The 18,124-nt window shown below is 36.4% G+C and overlaps 1 protein-coding gene across 1 annotated transcript in view; it reads right to left on the bottom strand.

Annotated features, from left to right (window-relative positions):
* LOC129222024 (cell adhesion molecule Dscam2-like) overlaps positions 1-18,124 on the bottom strand; it is a 121,715-nt gene that overhangs the window by 49,615 nt on the left and 53,976 nt on the right. The window contains exons 7-8 of the mRNA XM_054856441.1: positions 14,621-14,785; positions 11,098-11,388 (exon numbers count right to left, since the gene is read on the bottom strand). Of these exons, the coding sequence (XP_054712416.1) occupies positions 11,098-11,388; positions 14,621-14,785 (456 nt within the window). The remainder of the gene's footprint in view (positions 1-11,097; positions 11,389-14,620; positions 14,786-18,124) is intronic.

Here is an 18,124-nt window from a genome sequence, read left to right as displayed (position 1 = left end):
CAGATGCAAATGGCTCATGTGAATAACAATTAGATGCTACTGTAACCACTGCATTATCATTCCAGCTGCACATGTACACTGATCCATCAGATCGATAGTCAAAATTTCCTCGATCTTCTTTAGAAAGGGCTTTTTTGGATTTCTGTGGACAATGGCCAGTTCTGTTTTCACGAATTGTTCCTGTTGCTCGTACACCTTTTTTTTGATAGCTGAGAAATTAAGTCATATGATATAAAAAAGTTATTTAACTATACTTCATGCTTAGACGTGTCAGTCAAAACTGATAATAGATCACTTACAACTCTGGATCCTAATTGCACATCAGGGGATCCTTCTTTTTTGCCTGAATAAATCTCCATGGAATATGGGTATCCACTTGAAGAGCACAGCATCCAAATTTTGAAGCCGAATCTTATTGGTTTTCCTCTAATAAACATTTTACATGAGTGCTGACCGTATAGTAGGGAACCATAGATTCATCTATGCTCAATTTTTCATGAAATACACCAAATTGTTGAAGGTTTTTACACAATTCTTCGTAAACAGGGTATACTTTTGCAAGTTTGTCATTTTGTTTTAATGCATGGTTGTCCATCAAATGAAAGTTGTTTTTTATTTTTCGAAAACGATTTCGAGGCATAACTGTTGGTACAATTGGCACATATGTATCTTCTGCACTGCTCCAATACATATCTTCAGAAGGAACGGAATGGTACCCACTCAATAGCAGCAAACCAAAAAATTGTAGGACTACATCTCTGTCAACATCTATTGATTCTCCTTTTTGCAATGCATACAAGTTTGTCATATTTGCTAAGTGTTCAACATACTGCAAAGGTAAAATTTTAAAAAATAAATCAATTGGAGATAAATCCACTATATTCGGAAATGTGTGTCGAAAAGGTTCAATACTTTCTGACGAAATCAGTTTCTGAAAATTCGCTTTCTTCTCCCATGTTAAATCCATTTTCTTTTTTTTCTACTTTTATTTCCTGATAATTCCAACTTTTTCTTTTTTTCCATTTTCATTCGCTTTTTACTTTTATTATCTAATGATTTCAGACTTTGTTCTTCCTCCGATTTTTTTGTTAAATTTTCACGAGAGTTGGCAGAAAAAATGTCCACCTGTCTACATAAATCAATTGGTGTAATAGGTTGTAACTCGTCTTCTATAATGTCTCCTTCCTCAGTGATATTGCCTGGTTCATCAGGGGGTAATTGGCATATATCTACATCTGACAAATCCGAATCTGACAATGTCTCTAAATAAGCCACAACTTGATCTACAGTAAGAAATCTTGTATACATTTTTTAACATTTATGAACAGTTGGTATACGTCAAACAGAATTTCGTTTCGCTCGAAAACAAAGCTAGCGAATTATTGAACTGCATTTAAAATGAAGAATAAAACGCTCACTTATATTATTTTTAATCATCACGTCACAATGCAGCTGTCCGAGCAGGTGTGGATTCGGAGCCATATAGTCCGTCAAACAGTAGACTACTATTATTTTCTTTGCTAACGAAACGTCATATCCTTTCAAAATATAAACTTACTTGGTTTTGCCAACATCTACACAAGAGTACATTCAAAATGAGAAGAAAAAAGAAACATATATAACGAAAATGAAATTTCCCCTTTGAAGTCGAACGATTAAATTCTTGGAAATTTGACTCCCTAAAAGCGCCAATGTTCCAAAATTGGAACATGCTATTTTGAAGGGTACACCTTTTGGAAATATTATTGTACATTTCTACAAGCATTTTAAAATCATACATTGAAGTATTTTTCACAACAATAATAAATATCATCAAATTTTCTGAAAAAGCCAATTTTTGGTAAATTTTATAAGAAAAAGTTGCAAAAAGCTAAAAAAACACGCATCTTTGAAAAATCGCAATAAATAATTGAAAATATATAAACAATCAAGCTTAAAATCAAAAAATACTTTGAAGTAAGACTAAACTGTGTTAAAAAAAAAACTTGTTTATTTTAACGTTATTTCTTGGGAAAATTTTCAGTTAAATATGATGTTCCATTTTTGGAACATTGGCGGGTAAACGGTTTTGTATTCGATTTTATTTTACGAAATTTATATCTAAAAATTAAAAGAAATTTGAAAAAAAAAACTTTTAAAGATTTAATAGTTGTGGCATTGAATAATTTATTTGAATGCTACTTCTACTATAAGTAAACATTTATGTCGAATACATTCATAAATACATTAAATAAAAATTAAGAAGCAGTAGCTAATATATAACTATACATAAAGTAAAACCACCGATAGTTTACATTGCTCTAGGAGTTGATATTACAAAAAAAGAAAAAAAAATGGAAGTTTTACAATTACACAAACAGTTATAATACTATAAAATGGAGTATACATTTTTAATGCTTATCTTTCAAATTATTTTTAGTTTACATGTTAATACCTGTGTTTCCTTTGTTAATTTGGAATTTTTTTATAAGAATTAACCACACATACAGCTTCAACTACTAGTGTCAGATATAGTTTTACAATGTCGCAATAGTGCAATGGTAAAGGGTAAGGCCCCTATATATACGAGCCGGCGCATCAGATTAAGATCAGCCATTTTGGATCGGAGCGCCTGTTTGAGTGGTTGTCTTTTCTGGCGAGTTATCGCGTTTGCTGATTGTTCACTGCGAGCAAATATTAGCGGCACGTGAATTGTTTCTTGATTGAAATATTATTTCCGGCAAATTTGACGAAATCCGAAATTTTGCTGTGGTAACCCTAGGAGCGCAACAATCAAAGATCCGATCCAAAATGACTTAACTTAAGCTGATGCGTCGGCCTATCTATATAGCGGCTCTAGTAAAGGACTCTTTTCGACTGTATGGATCCCAAGAAGTATAATGTTACAAATCCTGTAAAGAGTAATTATTGTAGTAACGTAACCTGTAAATAGTTTCCCGTAATGAATATACAACCCCTTTTCATATGGCTAAAGTATACGAACCCCCTATTTCCTTTTTGTTCATTGATAAAATTTGATAACGGTCTACTATTTTCCAGAAGCATGTGGAATATCTGAGAGATTTCTTTTCGGTGTGTATACCCAGGTAGCATTAACTCATCGGATTTTGCTCGGCCGATCATCGACTCCTCCTAAACTCATCGCGTAATGCACGCTGATATCGTTGCGATCAGAATCCGAGAACGGTTTTCGATGAGCTGTTTTTTATCGGAAAACTATATCGTTACGATCAAATTTTCCGATGAAAATTTGCCGAGCTGCATTTCATCGGAAAGAGAGATCGTAACGATCAAATTTTCCGATGAAAATTTGCCGAGCTACGTTTCATCGGTAAAAGAGATCGTAACGATCAAATTTTCCGATGAAAATTTGTCGAGCTGCATTTCATCGGAAAAAGAGATCGTAACGATCAAATTTTCCGATGAAAATTTGCCGAGCTGCATTTCATCGGAAAAAGAGATCGTAACGATCAAATTTTCCGATGAAAATTTTCCGAGCGAAATTTCATCGAAAAACGAAATCGTAACGATCAAATTTTCCGATGAAAATTTGCCGAGCTACATTTCATCGGAAAAAGAGATCGTAACGATCAAATTTTCCGATGAAAATTTGCCGAGTTACATTTCATCTTAAAAAAAGTAGGTCGCTTAAATTTTCCGATAAAAATTTTCCCAATCTAAAATTTTTGGAAATCTCCCAACTGTTAAAGTAGGATAAGTTTTATTATTTGAATATCCGACTATTTATCAAACGTAAGGCTATACGGATCAACATTTAGGGTTGAGAATCGGAGGAAAAATGACTGAGACTGACTCCGAATCCGACTCCTGGATTTTGGAAGGATTTACTCCAATTTGCTGCAAAATCAATTCAACTTTAACTCCACGATTCTAACGCCAAATACCTCACTGGAATTGCGAACAAAATGAGACTCCGGCTCTTGAATGATTTCTCTCTATCTCCAAAACAATTCCACTCCTTTCAATTTGACTCCCAAAATTACCGACTCCAACTCAGTTTGCGGACAAAATGATCGACTCCGACTCTTCACTAGCTGGCGCCATATATATAAGTATATTCCTTGAATGAATATATATATAATATATATAAGTATATATAAGTATATTCCTTGAATTCTCACTTTCCGTTCAGAAATCTGTCATGGCCTTGCCACCCGATAGATGGCGCCACAAATGATTTTCGATTTAATACATTAATTTCCACTTTGGAGAGAGCATAACTTGTCTAGTGGTTAGCATATGAATCTCGTATTCCAGAGGGCTCTAGAGTTCGATTCCCGCTTAAAGCGACTAAGATTGAACTCACGAATCACGCTCATCAAAAGTTGTTAAATTAGAAATTAATTAAACAAGTTATTTAAAAAAATAATATATATTAAGTAATTGTCCCAAATGACGTCATCCGAAAATACCCCTCCCGAAAATTTTCTTCCCACTGTTAATTTTTTTTCCTCCTACTTGTCCCTATATCGTAGTTGTTACTACTTCGCATCGTATTTTCATCCTAAATTCATCGCCTCGGAACGACACTGCTCGTATATTGCTCCAAATTTCATCGTATTTTCATCCAAAATTCATCGCCTCGGAACAGCACTGCTCGTATATTGCTCCAAATATCATCGGTATAGGGAGCAAAATTCATCGGATTCCGATGATCGGATTCTACTATTACCGATGAGACATATTGGAGCAATTTCCGATGAAAACTCATCGGAATCCGATCATCGGCCGATCAAAGTTTGATCGGATTTCGATGAACGGCCGATCATCGGCCGATGAGTTGATGCTACTCGGGTATAAGCCGTTAGCGATGGATAAAAAGTGAGTTTCGACTGAGAATTTGTACTGAGAGTGTGTATTAGCTCTGTTTATAGCGAAGCATTTCGCTGTGTTGTTTTCGTATTTGGAAGTAAATACGTGTGTAACCGTTGAGTTTACGGTGTTGAGTGATATTTGCTTAATTACTGAAGATTATTTTAGCAGTTGTTGACGATCTTTCCTGTACATAGTGTAAATAAATTTCCTGTGTTTTTACCAAGAACTGTGTCTTCATTTCAAGAAAGTGGAAGTCGCACCGGATCTGTTATAATTTGGCGCCCGAACAGGGACTTCTTCTGGACTTTCTTGGAGTAAATGTAACTTTGGACATTTTTTTGATAAAGACTTTTTGAATTTGGACTTTATGGTGATTACTCGCGCAATGGATGAACAATTAAAACAACTTCTTGCCGCAATCAACTCTGTGAAGGGTGATATGGCGGCTAATCAAGAACAATTAAAAAATGACATTGCGGCTAATCAAGACCAATTAAAAAATGAATTGACTGCAAATCAAGTACAATTGAAAAACGAATTGGCGGCTAATCAAGAACAATTGAAAAATGAATTAGCGACTAACCAAGAGCAATTAAAAAATGAATTGGCGACTAACCAAGAACAATTAAAAAATGAATTGGCGACTAACCAAGAACAGTTGAAAAATGAATTGGCGACTAACCAAGAACAGTTAAATAGTGATTTAACTGCTAAAATTACTACAAGTCAAGATGAAATAAAAAGTGACTTAACGTCGATGAAAACCATGATGGAGAATCAACTAATCGCCATGGGAGATAAAGTTGATGCTCTGGAAGAAAAATTTGATACTGTGGAAGAGCGTATCGCCAATGTGGAAAATAAGTTGGAAGACGAAGATAAGAAATTTACTTCATTTAAGGAAGAAATAATTAAAGACATGGAAAGGAGATTGGCGACCGCAAAAAGTAGCTCTGTACAGTTTTGCGCTCCCACATCTGTTGCTCGACCGTCCATTAAACTGGCCACAATTGATGGGAAAAGTTCGTGGCAGGTGTACAAGACCCAATTCATAATAGTGGCGGAAGCGAACGGATAGGACTCTGCTACCAAGGCCTGCCATCTTGCAGCATCCCTGAGATGTGACACAGCGGACATTCTTCAGACCCTTCCGGACAGCCAGTGCCTGGATTTCGCCGCCCTCACATCTGCGTTGGAGCTTCGCTTCGGTGAGAAGTGCCAGAATGATTTCAGCCGACTCCAGTTGAAGTCCCGTTTCCAGAAAACCGGGGAAACCCTGCAAGAGCTAGCGGCGGACGTCGAGAGACTGTCTCATCTTGCTTTTTGCGACTGTCCAGCGGATGTTCGAGACAACCTGGCACACAACTACAACGTCGACGGGGTTCGAGATCCGGAAATCCAGAAAGCTCAACGGATGGCGGATGTCAAAGACCTGAGTTCTGCTGTTGTGTATGCGATGAAGTTGGAGGCCGCCCAGCAAGCAACCCGCAAGGATCGCCATTCAATCCGCAGCGTGAAAACTGATGAGTCTGATCCGGTTTCGTCACGCTTTGCTGAACTGGAAAAGCAAATAAAAGAAATTGCAGGAATCCTCAAAAGGACTTCGGCTCCCAAGTGCCAAAATGGACAATCACTTAAGTGCTGGAAATGTGGCGGCGAGGGTCACTTACGAAGAAACTGTGAAGCTCGCCAGGAAACCAGAGGGAAGAGCACCTCTCCCTCGCAGGTCCAGGAAAACTAAGCCTGGCAATCTCGCGGGGCGGAGGTCGCCAAATTGGAATGAGTCCCATCTTAAAGTTTTCCAGATTTCATCGACGAGTGGCGGCAGGAATGGACTGTTTGTTTATGCATACGTAAACGGGTTTCCCTGCGAACTGATTATTGACACTGGAGCCAATGTTACAATCATTAAAACAGATGTGGCTCGTCAATTTGGACTCAACATTCTATGGACGATGCCCTGCGTTACCCTCCAAACTGTGACAGGTGACAAGGTCGAGATTGAAGGTAAAGTAAACTTAGAAATTGTGTTTGGAAATGCCACTTACCATCATACGGCATTCGTTGCTGCTATCACGGACCCCTTCATTCTCGGATTGGACTTTTTAAAGAAGTATGACTTCACCCTTGACTTCAAGACTAATGAACTGCAGTCGATGAGAGAAGACATAGCCATCTTCAACGTTGAAAGTGATGTAAAATCCGCTCATCAAATAATAGCCCAAACAGATTTATCGATTCCCTCAAAGTCAGAATCATTAATATCTGGCTCCATTGAAGAAAGCAATAGTTTTCGATTTGGACTCGTTGAATACCCTAACCTAAACAATAATCTAAAAGGAGTGCTGGTAGCATCTACGCTTGTGGACCTTTCTAAGGATGTAATTCCTGTGAGAGTCGCCAACGTGAGTGAAAGGCCAAGGAATATCCGAAAAGGTGAAGTGTTGGCAACTTGTACTCCAGTAAACTGCATCATTACAAGAATCAATTCCCCCGAGACTGTGTCTTCTGAGTCCTTGACATCAAAGTTAATTGGGAGTGCGCCATTATCGAAAGATCAAAGAACTGCTGCGGAACAATTGGTGGAGGACTTCAAGCATCTGTTTTCATCTACATCGGAGGATGTGGGCAGGACGAATTTAACGCAGCATAGGATCTACACTGGAGAACACCTCCCTATTAAACAGCATCCAAGACGACTACCGTTCGCCAAGAAGGAAGAGGTTGAGACCCTCCTGAAAGAGATGAAGGAGAACGATGTAATCGAACCTTCATCCAGTCCTTTGGCGTCTCCCATCGTCTTGATCCGAAAGAAAGATGGTTCCACCAGATTTTGTGTCGATTACCGATGGCTGAATGAAATCACCAAGAAAGACAGTTACCCTCTTCCACGGATAGACGACACCTTGGACACTCTTTCCGGACACAAGTGGTTTTCGACCCTGGACTAGAGGAGCGGCTACTGGCTGGTTGAGATACACCCTGATGACCGAGAGAAGACAGCGTTTACAACTGGACAAGGCTTATGGCAGTTCAAAGTGATGCCCTTCGGCTTCTGCAATGCACCAGCTACGTTCGAGCGTCTTATGGAGACAGTGTTAAGAGGACTTTCCTACGAATCCTGTCTGGTCTACTTAGACGATATCATCATCGTGGGACGCAGTTTCGAAGAACATCTGGCAAATCTTAGGAAGGTGCTGCAGAGGCTTAAGGAAGCCAATCTGAAGTTAAGCCCGTCCAAATGTAATTTGTTCCGCCGGGAAGTGAACTACCTTGGTCACATCATCTCTTCTGAAGGTGTACAAACCGATCCAGAAAAGGTATCGGCAGTCAAGAGTTGGAGTCGTCCCGAAAACATCCATCAGCTGCGAAGTTTCCTGGGGCTCTGCACGCACTACAGGAAGTCTGTAAAGGGTTTTTCCATCATTGCACGACCTTTGCATAAGCTGACGGAGAGCAAGCAAAAGTTTGAATGGTCCAAAGAATATGAAGATGAATTTCTACGACTGAAGGAGGCTTTAACATCAACGCCTATCCTCGCCTATCCTCAGCCGGAAAAATCCTTCATCCTGGACACTGATGCGAGCCACGAGGGCATCGGAGCTGTTTTGTCCCAAGAAATTGACGGCAATGAACATGTCATCGCTTACTGGAGCAAATGCTTATCAAAGTCGGAGCGAAATTACTGCGTCACCAGAAAGGAGTTACTGGCCATAGTGAAAGCTGTAGAACACTTCCATCATTACCTCTACGACCGAAAATTTCTGCTTCGGACAGATCATGCCTCATTAACTTGGCTTTTTAACTTCAAAAATCCGGAAGGTCAGATAGCCAGATGGATACAGCGGCTCCAGGAATATGACATGGAGATCAAGCATCGAAAAGGGTTATCTCACGGTAATGCTGACGCTTTATCCAGGAGACCCTGTCCTGAGAACTGCCACTAATTTTCCCGAATCGAGAAACAGTATGGAACGACTAGCCCTACCGCCTATCAGGTGACAGTGACTCCAATATCATCAGAACCTGATTCATGGAGTGACGACCAAGTTCGAAAAGATCAACTTGAAGACCCCGACATAAAACTAAATTTTGGAGTTCATGGAAAGTGACAGTCGGCGACCTAGCTGGCAGGACGTTTCCATCTTTAGTCCTGCAACAAAAAGATACTGGGCTTTATGGAATTCACTCCATTTACGGAACGGCGTACTGTACCGAAAATGGGAATCTGATAACGGCAAAACGTCTAGGTGGCAGTTACTACCTCCCCGATCAAGGATTTCAGAGGTTCTGAAAGAAATACATAGTAGTGCGACTGGAGGACATTTTGGTGTGTTGAAAACCCTCCATAAAGTTCGGGAGCGCTTCTTCTGGAGCAAGGCGAAGGATGACGTGGAGAAGTGGTGCCATTCTTGTGACACCTGTTCTGCTCGTAAAGGACCGAAGAAAAGAAGCAGAGGGAAGCTACATCTGTACAACGTTGGAGCTCCTTTCGAACGAATTGGGATCGACATCCTGGGTCCTCTACCAAGAACTGCTGATGGGAACAAATACATTCTTGTTTCCATCGACTACTTCACCAAATGGCCGGAAGCATATCCCATTACAGATCAAGAGGCTACCACCGTAGCAGAGACTAGTCCAACATTGGATCTCGAGATACGGAACACCTTTGCAGATTCATTCCGATCAAGGGAGGAATTTCATCTCTGCTGTGTTTAAGGGCCTATGTCAAATTTTCGGAATTGAGAAAACTAGGACAACACCACTACACCCACAATCGGACAGCAAGGTGGAGAGATTTAACCGCACAATCCTGAATAATCTCTCGCTTATGGTATCCAGAAATCAACAGGATTGGGACAAGAAGCTACCTTTGTTCCTGCTGGCCTACCGCAGTGCTGTCCACGAGACTACCGGATTTGCCCCATCTCAGATGCTCTTCGGACGAGAGCTTCGGCTACCTTGTGATCTCGTCTTCGGTCTAGTCCTCCGGATGCGCCTTCATCGCCTGAGGAGTACATCCAGGATCTCCAGGCTCGGTTGGAAGACGTTCATAACTTCGCACGAGAACGAATCAACATCGCGGCGGAGAAGATGAAGACCCGATACGACACAAGGTCTACTGGACATGAATTCAACGAAGGCGACAAGGTTTGGTTATGGAATCCCATCCGACGGAAAGGTCTGTCACCCAAATTGCAGTCGCATTGGGATGGACCCTACGAAGTCCTCAACCGACTAAATGACGTCGTAGTGAGGATCCAAAAATCACCTAATGCAAAACCTAGGGTTGTACGTTATGATCGGTTAGCCCCATACTATGGCCATAGTTCATGAGCATTACGTAAACAACCATGGTTGATAACATACAAGTTGTGGATAATTTTTGCTTTTAATGTTTAGTAATATTTCTTGTTATTATTGTGTTTTCTGTATCTGTTAGTTATTAATTAATGTGTATATTTGTAAACTTGTGATAGAAGTTTGGCACCCTTTCTGGGGATTGTACTGCCCGGGACGTGCAGTCCTTAGGAAGGGGGCAATGTTACAAATCCTGTAAATAGTAATTATTGTAGTAACGTAACCTGTAAATAGTTTCCCGTAATGAATATACAACCCCTTTTCATATGGCTAAAGTATACGACCCCCCTATTTCCTTTTTGTTCATTGATAAAATTTGATAACGGTCTACTATTTTCCAGAAGCGTGTGGAATATCTGAGAGATTTCTTTTCGGTGTGTATATAAGCCGTTAGCGATGGATAAAAAGTGAGTTTCGATTGAGAATTTGTACTGAGAGTGTGTATTAGCTCTGTTTATAGCGAAGCATTTCGCTGTGTTGTTTTCGTATTTGGAAGTAAATACGTGTGTAACCGTTGAGTTTACGGTGTTGAGTGATATTTGCTTAATTACTGATGATTAATTTAGTAGTTGTTGACGATCTTTCCTGTACATAGTGTAAATAAATTTCCTGTGTTTTTACTAAGAACTGTGTCTTCATTTCAAGAAAGTGGAAGTCGCACCGAATCCGTTACAATATAAAAATGCTCTTGATAAATGTTTTACATGGCTGTGTGATAGATAAAGGGGCTCCCAAAAATTATTGGTGACAAAGTTTTTACTACTGATGGTTTTACTTTAAGTGCATTTGATGATTTTACTATTAATATTCCCAGACATAATTAAGTATTTTGAAAGTAAAATAAATACATTCAAAGCAAATGAACTACCTGTTATTCCAAAAGTAAATGAAGTGTACCTTTGACGGTAAGAGTGTTGCTATAGAAACCAGATGCAACATCATTTGTAGAAACACAAGTGTAATTTCCGTTGTGCTTGTAGGTTAAATTTTTAAATGTCAAGGTCGATATAAAACCATCATCTTCCTGTAAAATATTCACGTTAAGCTCTTGTTCTGTGATTGGACGCTCATCCTTTAGCCACCTGGTGTTCAAAGGACCATCTCCGGCCAGGACTATACACGTGACAGCGGTTCTCATACCCTCATGAAGATTGTCTCTAAAAGCAAAACTTGCAAGCTTTGGTCCAGCTGAAAGAAAATGTTATTATTTATAATGATACAAGTGATCAAGCAAGTATTGTGCAGTCAAAAATGAATTAGATGATTTAATGTTCAACTTGTGGTGCCCGCACGGCTTTGCCTATAGTTGATAATTAAAAGATCATTCGGTTCGCCTGTATATTTACAAATAATAGATGACAAATTTCTCGCCAATTGGCTATGTTCATTCACTCTCCCATTCCACGTCATGATAACTTCGTAATTTATTTGTCCATCATATGATAATTTTGCTCCGGAAAATGTTCTTAAAATTGGAATAGAAAAAGAACAAATTCGAATTTTCGCAAAATCGCTTCGAGGTGCACATCCCCATGCTACAAACTAACTTTGTGCCAAATTTCTTCATTTCGAACGGTCTACGCGCTATGCACGTCACAGGCATCCTACAGAATTCCGCACTTTTCGCTTCATTATTCGTAAACACGTGTTGAACCATAGTGCGGATGGTAAAATTAAAGTGAACATTACCTAATGCAAATTTGTCTTTAAACAATAGACGATTAAAAAGCGTTATACGTAATAAATTTTAGATACATTCAAACACACTGAAAAAATGAGAGAAAGTCATTACAAGAAACGCAAAAGAAACAAATTTGAAAGTCTGAGAAAAGTCTAACGTTAAGAATAATTTATTGGTGCTTATAAAAACGCATTGCCGGGAAAAAAAAAAAAAAAAAAAAAAAAAAAAAAAACGGAAACCAATCATTAGCAATAAAAAAAAAAGCAACTTCTTGTCTACGATTCGACATGATATGGGTTTGAAAAGCTGGTCTAAGCTTATACCATTTGAGGCTGTGATAAGCAAAGGGATGCACGTGTACATTTTCAAGTTTTGAGTAAAACGCGTTTAAAGATAAGATCTTGGGTAGACTTTCATTGAAAAGTTTTTCTAATTCATGCGGCATAACAGAACCTACCAGGGTTACTAGTACTATTTCTTGCCCCAAGACAGAAGAGAGGTTCACCAATCATTGATACTGGTGATCTCCAAATTTATAATTTTTCAACTTACACCCATTTGCTTCTCACTGTCTCATTTGACAATTTCAACATAAGTGCCAAAAAGTAAGGACGGTTCATTTTACAATTTAACGTTTCATGCATTTACGCTGTTGGTAAATGCAAATTAAAAAATAAATATAAGAAAAGACTTGTAGTTGAATGAAATAGCACAGCAATCCGCCCAGTTGAAATATTTCATTTTATCTTAAAAAGCTTGTAAACAACTCATCAGAAACGATAAGAGGGAATTTATGTAAAATGTATTTCAGTGTTCAATCATTCATTAGTTTTACTGTGAAATCGTGCATTATAAAGTCGGATCCGCTTAACGGAATAGCCATTTGCCACGAAAAATACTCTACTAAGTGGGATATTCAATTAACCGGGATCAAAATATCACTTTACATTGAAAATATTATATTAAGCGGGTTATTCTTTTAACCGATATTCTAATAAGTGGGCTCAACTTTACATTATTTTGTAAAATAACCACTACTCCATGTGCCTATAATGAGAAACATATGTCGATTAACAACAGGAAACAATTACATTTTTCTAATATAATAGAATATTTATTACTTTTATGCTATTGTAATATTGATGAGGGTATAGACATATTATAATAAAAAAATGCGTAATTTAGCAATTAATAACTCAAAACAAACATTTGCATCAGGCAATAATTTAAGTATAGTGACTAAATTCATACAGTTCTTCTCAAAAAGAACAACTATATATTGCAACAGTTTTAATGTTTTGCAAATAATTAAAATTTCAATTCTTTTATCTACTGTTCTTTTTTTTTTCTACTTCGTACTCGCGCGAAACTAATATTTACCGCATCAATAAAAATAGAATATCCGATAATATGATTTTTTTCCCTTGTATCTTGGTTTTACGAGGGCAAGTTTTCTTCCTTTCATTGACCCGTATGCTTAAATAAGTTTTCCAAAGATAAGCTTAGTCAACAAACAACTTTTATGTACATTTTCCACTCCAACAAATTTACGACTTTTACATCGCTTTATGGAAGTGAACCGTAAAATTTGAAAGTAAAGTCTTATTTTTCTATGAGGCAGATGTACGCTTATAGTTCAGAATAGAAAAGCTTAATAAAGCAGCCACGAATTAACCACTACCAGTTTATACTTCTTTGGCATGAAAGCGGATAAAATTACAAACACAGAATTATTTAAAGTCAAAGTATTAGTATTTAGTTATAAGGGTGGTGGGGGGGGGCGTTAAAAATGAAAATGAAGTATTTATTTTACAAGCATGATTTTTAATTTTATTCCACTCTTAAAATGCATAAGTATTTTTCAGTGATAGTAATTGATCGCGGAATAAACAAACTATTTCTTTTTATTTCCTTTTTTTAAATTAACCTTATTACTGTAGTTCCGTAAGTGACCTGATTTAGAAAATGATTGAAATACTCTTGGTATTCAAACAAAAGATATCAAAGTAAACAAAGAACATCTTCCCTGTGTTATTTCGCTTAATCTACAAACGAAGTAATAGTAGATTAGCGAATGTTGTACTTTTGTAAATGTCAATAAACTTCACCTGCTGAAATTGACAACTTTATCTAACAATATCAAAATAACTTCTTATAAATATTTAAATGTAAGTTATCAATACATTTTTTTCTTAATCAATGCTGAAACATGTAGTACACGAGATGAATTTATACTTTTTTAACCATGCAATAAATTTACGCTTATAATCGTAATTATTTTTTTTTAAGACAATAGTTCAACATTTCATTACTATCTAAAATATGCCATGCATTTTATTTGTTGAAAATGCAAATATTTTTTTTTCAGGTTTTAATGATCTCATTTCGTGACTTTCTGTTAAACACATATTTACGAAAATGCTATAATAAAATAAAAGGCCGGCTGTACGTTTTATCATTGCATTACACAATACTTAACACCAAATATTTGTATTTAAGAAGCCCAAGAAGATCTAATCCGAAACAAAAACAAATAATGACCAAGAAAAAAACACACACATTTATATGCAACTAAAAGCGCTATAACTAACATATACGGTCCATAACCATGGCATACTGAATTTTCATGTATTTCTAAAAACAATAAACACAACTCGCAAGGAAATACATAAGTATCCGTCTCGGATCGATAAAAGACATCACTTTCGCCATAAAGAACAGGTGGCTACATATACCAACCTCGAACGACGACACGGAATGTTCTAGATGCGGGCTGCATCCCTTGACCGGATATAACCTCACAGCTGTAATGGCCATTGTCGACTCCCGGTTGGACATCCATAATCTGAAGAGTGCCATTGGGGTAAACTATTTGTCTTTGGTTCACAGGCAGCGGTCTTCCTTCTGGAAGGAGGGAAAAGTTAAAACTGAGTACGGAAAGAAGCTGGTCTCTTGAGGAATGCATTCAGGGATATTTCTGAGAATTATGAATGTAATTAAAACCAGAACACACGTTATATAATTAGAGTGGAGGATATAGGAGCGGATTATTTCTTTTGTTTATTGTTACATTTTTTGTTGTTGTAATTATATGCACTAATAATCTTGCACATTATTCTAAGCTTTCGAAAAGTCCATGACGCATTTTAGAAATTCATAGAAAAACAATAAATTGTCGGATGAATATGCAGTTTTCGCCATGATATTTCACAGGTTCAAGAGTTTTTTTTTTTTTTTTTAGCCTTATAAAACAAAAGGGGGAGGGGAAACAATTAACCAAAATTTTTAAATTTTAACCCCCCCCCCCCGACTGAGTGGCAAATGCAGATTCAAATGGAAAAACTGAAAATCCTTTTTTAGCCTTGTACTATTAAAAATCAATTACAAGAAATTTATTTGGTAAACAATAGAATCTGGCAACAGATAAAAATTTCATATCATTGCGTTTTCTTTCCTAATCGGCCAACAATGAATTCGGTTACCAATCACGTGAATGAATGCTTAGCCTTATTTAAAGTCTGCTTTAAAAAACTTTATAATTTGAATTCTATATAACATGGAAGTTCCAAACACATTCTATCCGACGCAGAAAAAAAAAATCTTTATTTAGTACAACATTTTTAAATGTGTTTTCACTGCAAAAATCGCGAAAAACCTTTTGGAGGTTTTCAATTAATATCTTCGTTAATTAATAGCTGAAGAGTGAAGTCTTCGTGTGAGGTACGTCTTAGCGAAGACGCAACCTAGCTAAGAACACTCTCGATCAACTCTCCTTTTGAACAACTTGTTTTTCAAAATTGGACCATCTTTTAGGCGCTACAGTGCCAACAACACATACACAGACACATCAAACTTAGAAGCCTTTTCCTTTTTGTGTCGGAGATTAACAAGAAATAAGTGTAAGTATAAGTAATTTACATGTACGGCTGAATTATCACAGGAAGAAAAAACGTAATGTAAAGTGTTTAATAATTTTACTAAGGAGAAAGAACATGGAATTAACTTGATTACCGCTTAGATGTGGTTCGAGCAACAAACAGTAGACACATTAAAGTATAATAATGAAATGTACTGCTTTTTGTTTAATAAAATGTTTCAACACCTCACATTTAAATTTCTTGCAGTGACGATGCATCTGTCAATGTCAGTGAAGCATACAAGGGTAGGGCCCTGGGGATCCGGACCCCTCCCATGGTTCTTGAGGTTATTTAGTTAACTATAATCCAATGTATGCAGTACGTAAAATAATTCCAAGCAAATGTAACAATAATTTCAGATTTAATAAATGAATAAAAAATAATTTATTTTCCATTTTTTGCTACAGAATTGAATTGTGTGTGAACATAAATTGTTCTAGAATGACCATTTTGCTTCAGTGTTTTTACTTTTAACAATGAGAAAATTAAATACGATCATTCTTGATTTTTTGTCAAGGTAAACTTTAAAAGCATTATTTCCAGTGAAAATATAAAAAATTAAACTTTTCTCTTAATTTTGAATTGAATTTTTTAGCTTCAATTGAAACATTTGACTTGTTTTAGCTCTAGATCGAAATTTTTTACTTCTCACTTAGAAATAAAGTTAGTGCTTTTTAAGTTGGTGCTTTGATACAGCAAATTCGATACATCAAAGAAACAGAAGTATCTACTTAATGCTGTAATTTACATATTTGTTTAAATTATTGTGTGTTTAAAATGCCATCAGTATCATTTTATACTTCAATTAGCAGTACACAGCTAAAAAAATTAAGATGTAAAAAAAAAACTTAGATGTAAAAAAAATATATATACGTATATATATTTTTTTCTTTAACTAAAGTGCGTACACAGCCTTTAAAAAAATATATACAATTCTTTTAAAACCCAAACATAAATTATATTTTCAGGTGCCTTAAAATATTGCATCAACTGTACTGTTCATTGACTAAAGCTCCAAGCAACCTCATAACCCCGCAACTCAAATGTTTTATCGCCAAACTCGCCAAGTTACTTTTAAATTAATATTCGCATTGCGAATATAGCGAAACGAAAAAGAAAATCAATTGACATATGCACAGTTTATTTCACCTAAAATAAAAGCAGTGAAACATCCGTAAACAACAAGGGAACTTGTTAAAGAAAAAAAGTAAAGAAAATATATTTGAAAGCTCTCGTTTGAGAAAATGGAAAAGAAAAATATATATACGTGGTATGTTCGAAAAGCGTTTTCCAATTCGTGGTCAACAAAACAAAAAGACTGAAAAAGAAAAAATATATACATATATATATATCTATTAAAAATGTACAATAAAAAAAATTAAAAAAAAAAAAAAAAAAAACGAATGTGGATTATTAGAACGAGAGTTGTTGAAACAAATTTTTGATCATTTTACCGAATGTATTGCAATATGACTTGTGTTTAACCTTGAAAATTGGCTTAATCAGAATCGCTTATATCGTGCTCTAAATAATTGAGAGAAATGGAATAAACACTTGTTCTTGTTCAGAAAAAAAAGAACCCTCGGTTCCAACGGCCTATAATATTATCAATGGGAGGATTTTTTACCCATCATCTCCCAATTAAGTACGATGCTAATTGCTGCTATAAGCCCCTCCTTATAATCTAACTTTTTAATCTAAACCATTTTTCGATTTTTTTTCGCTCAAACCTCAAACAATGCGTGCGCTTTTTGTTTTTTCCTTTTATGAAAAAGTAACGAAGTAGCGACTACATTTCAAAAGTAGTTTGTACTCGCTACATTAAAATAAAATGTGTTATAGTTGTAGTTAATTACATTTGTATCTAAGTAGCTGTAGTCTACTAAACATAAAAATAGTAGCTTTTTCGATCACAGGTTCATGTAATGTAGTACTTAACGATACTCATCAGCAGTAAAAAAAGAAAAAAATATATTAAAATACACTTTTGAGTTTTGAGTCGGTCATTTTTGAAAAAAAAAACTTTTTTTAGGAAGCAAAATATAAAAAAAAATTAAGCATATAATTTCGAAATGGCACACATGATTTTAAAAGAGAAAACATATATTTTTTACCGTGCACCTTTCCCGAGATAAAGCAGTTTGAAAGTTTTGTCGGAAATCGCAAGCGAGAAAGAGCGCCTAGATTTCTCACCTTGAGGGGCTGATCTGGAGCAAAACAGTTAAAAACAAAATCATTTGTCTAACTTATACCTTATTCCGTGTTTTACTACATAGTGAATTCAAAAACTTCCGAGACTAATCCCCTGCCTGGATTAACGTGGACT

This window comes from Uloborus diversus, chromosome 5 (assembly GCF_026930045.1).
Source record: "Uloborus diversus isolate 005 chromosome 5, Udiv.v.3.1, whole genome shotgun sequence".
NCBI classification, from domain to species: Eukaryota; Metazoa; Arthropoda; class Arachnida; order Araneae; family Uloboridae; genus Uloborus; species Uloborus diversus.
This window is presented reverse-complemented; position numbering and strand designations above follow the sequence as displayed.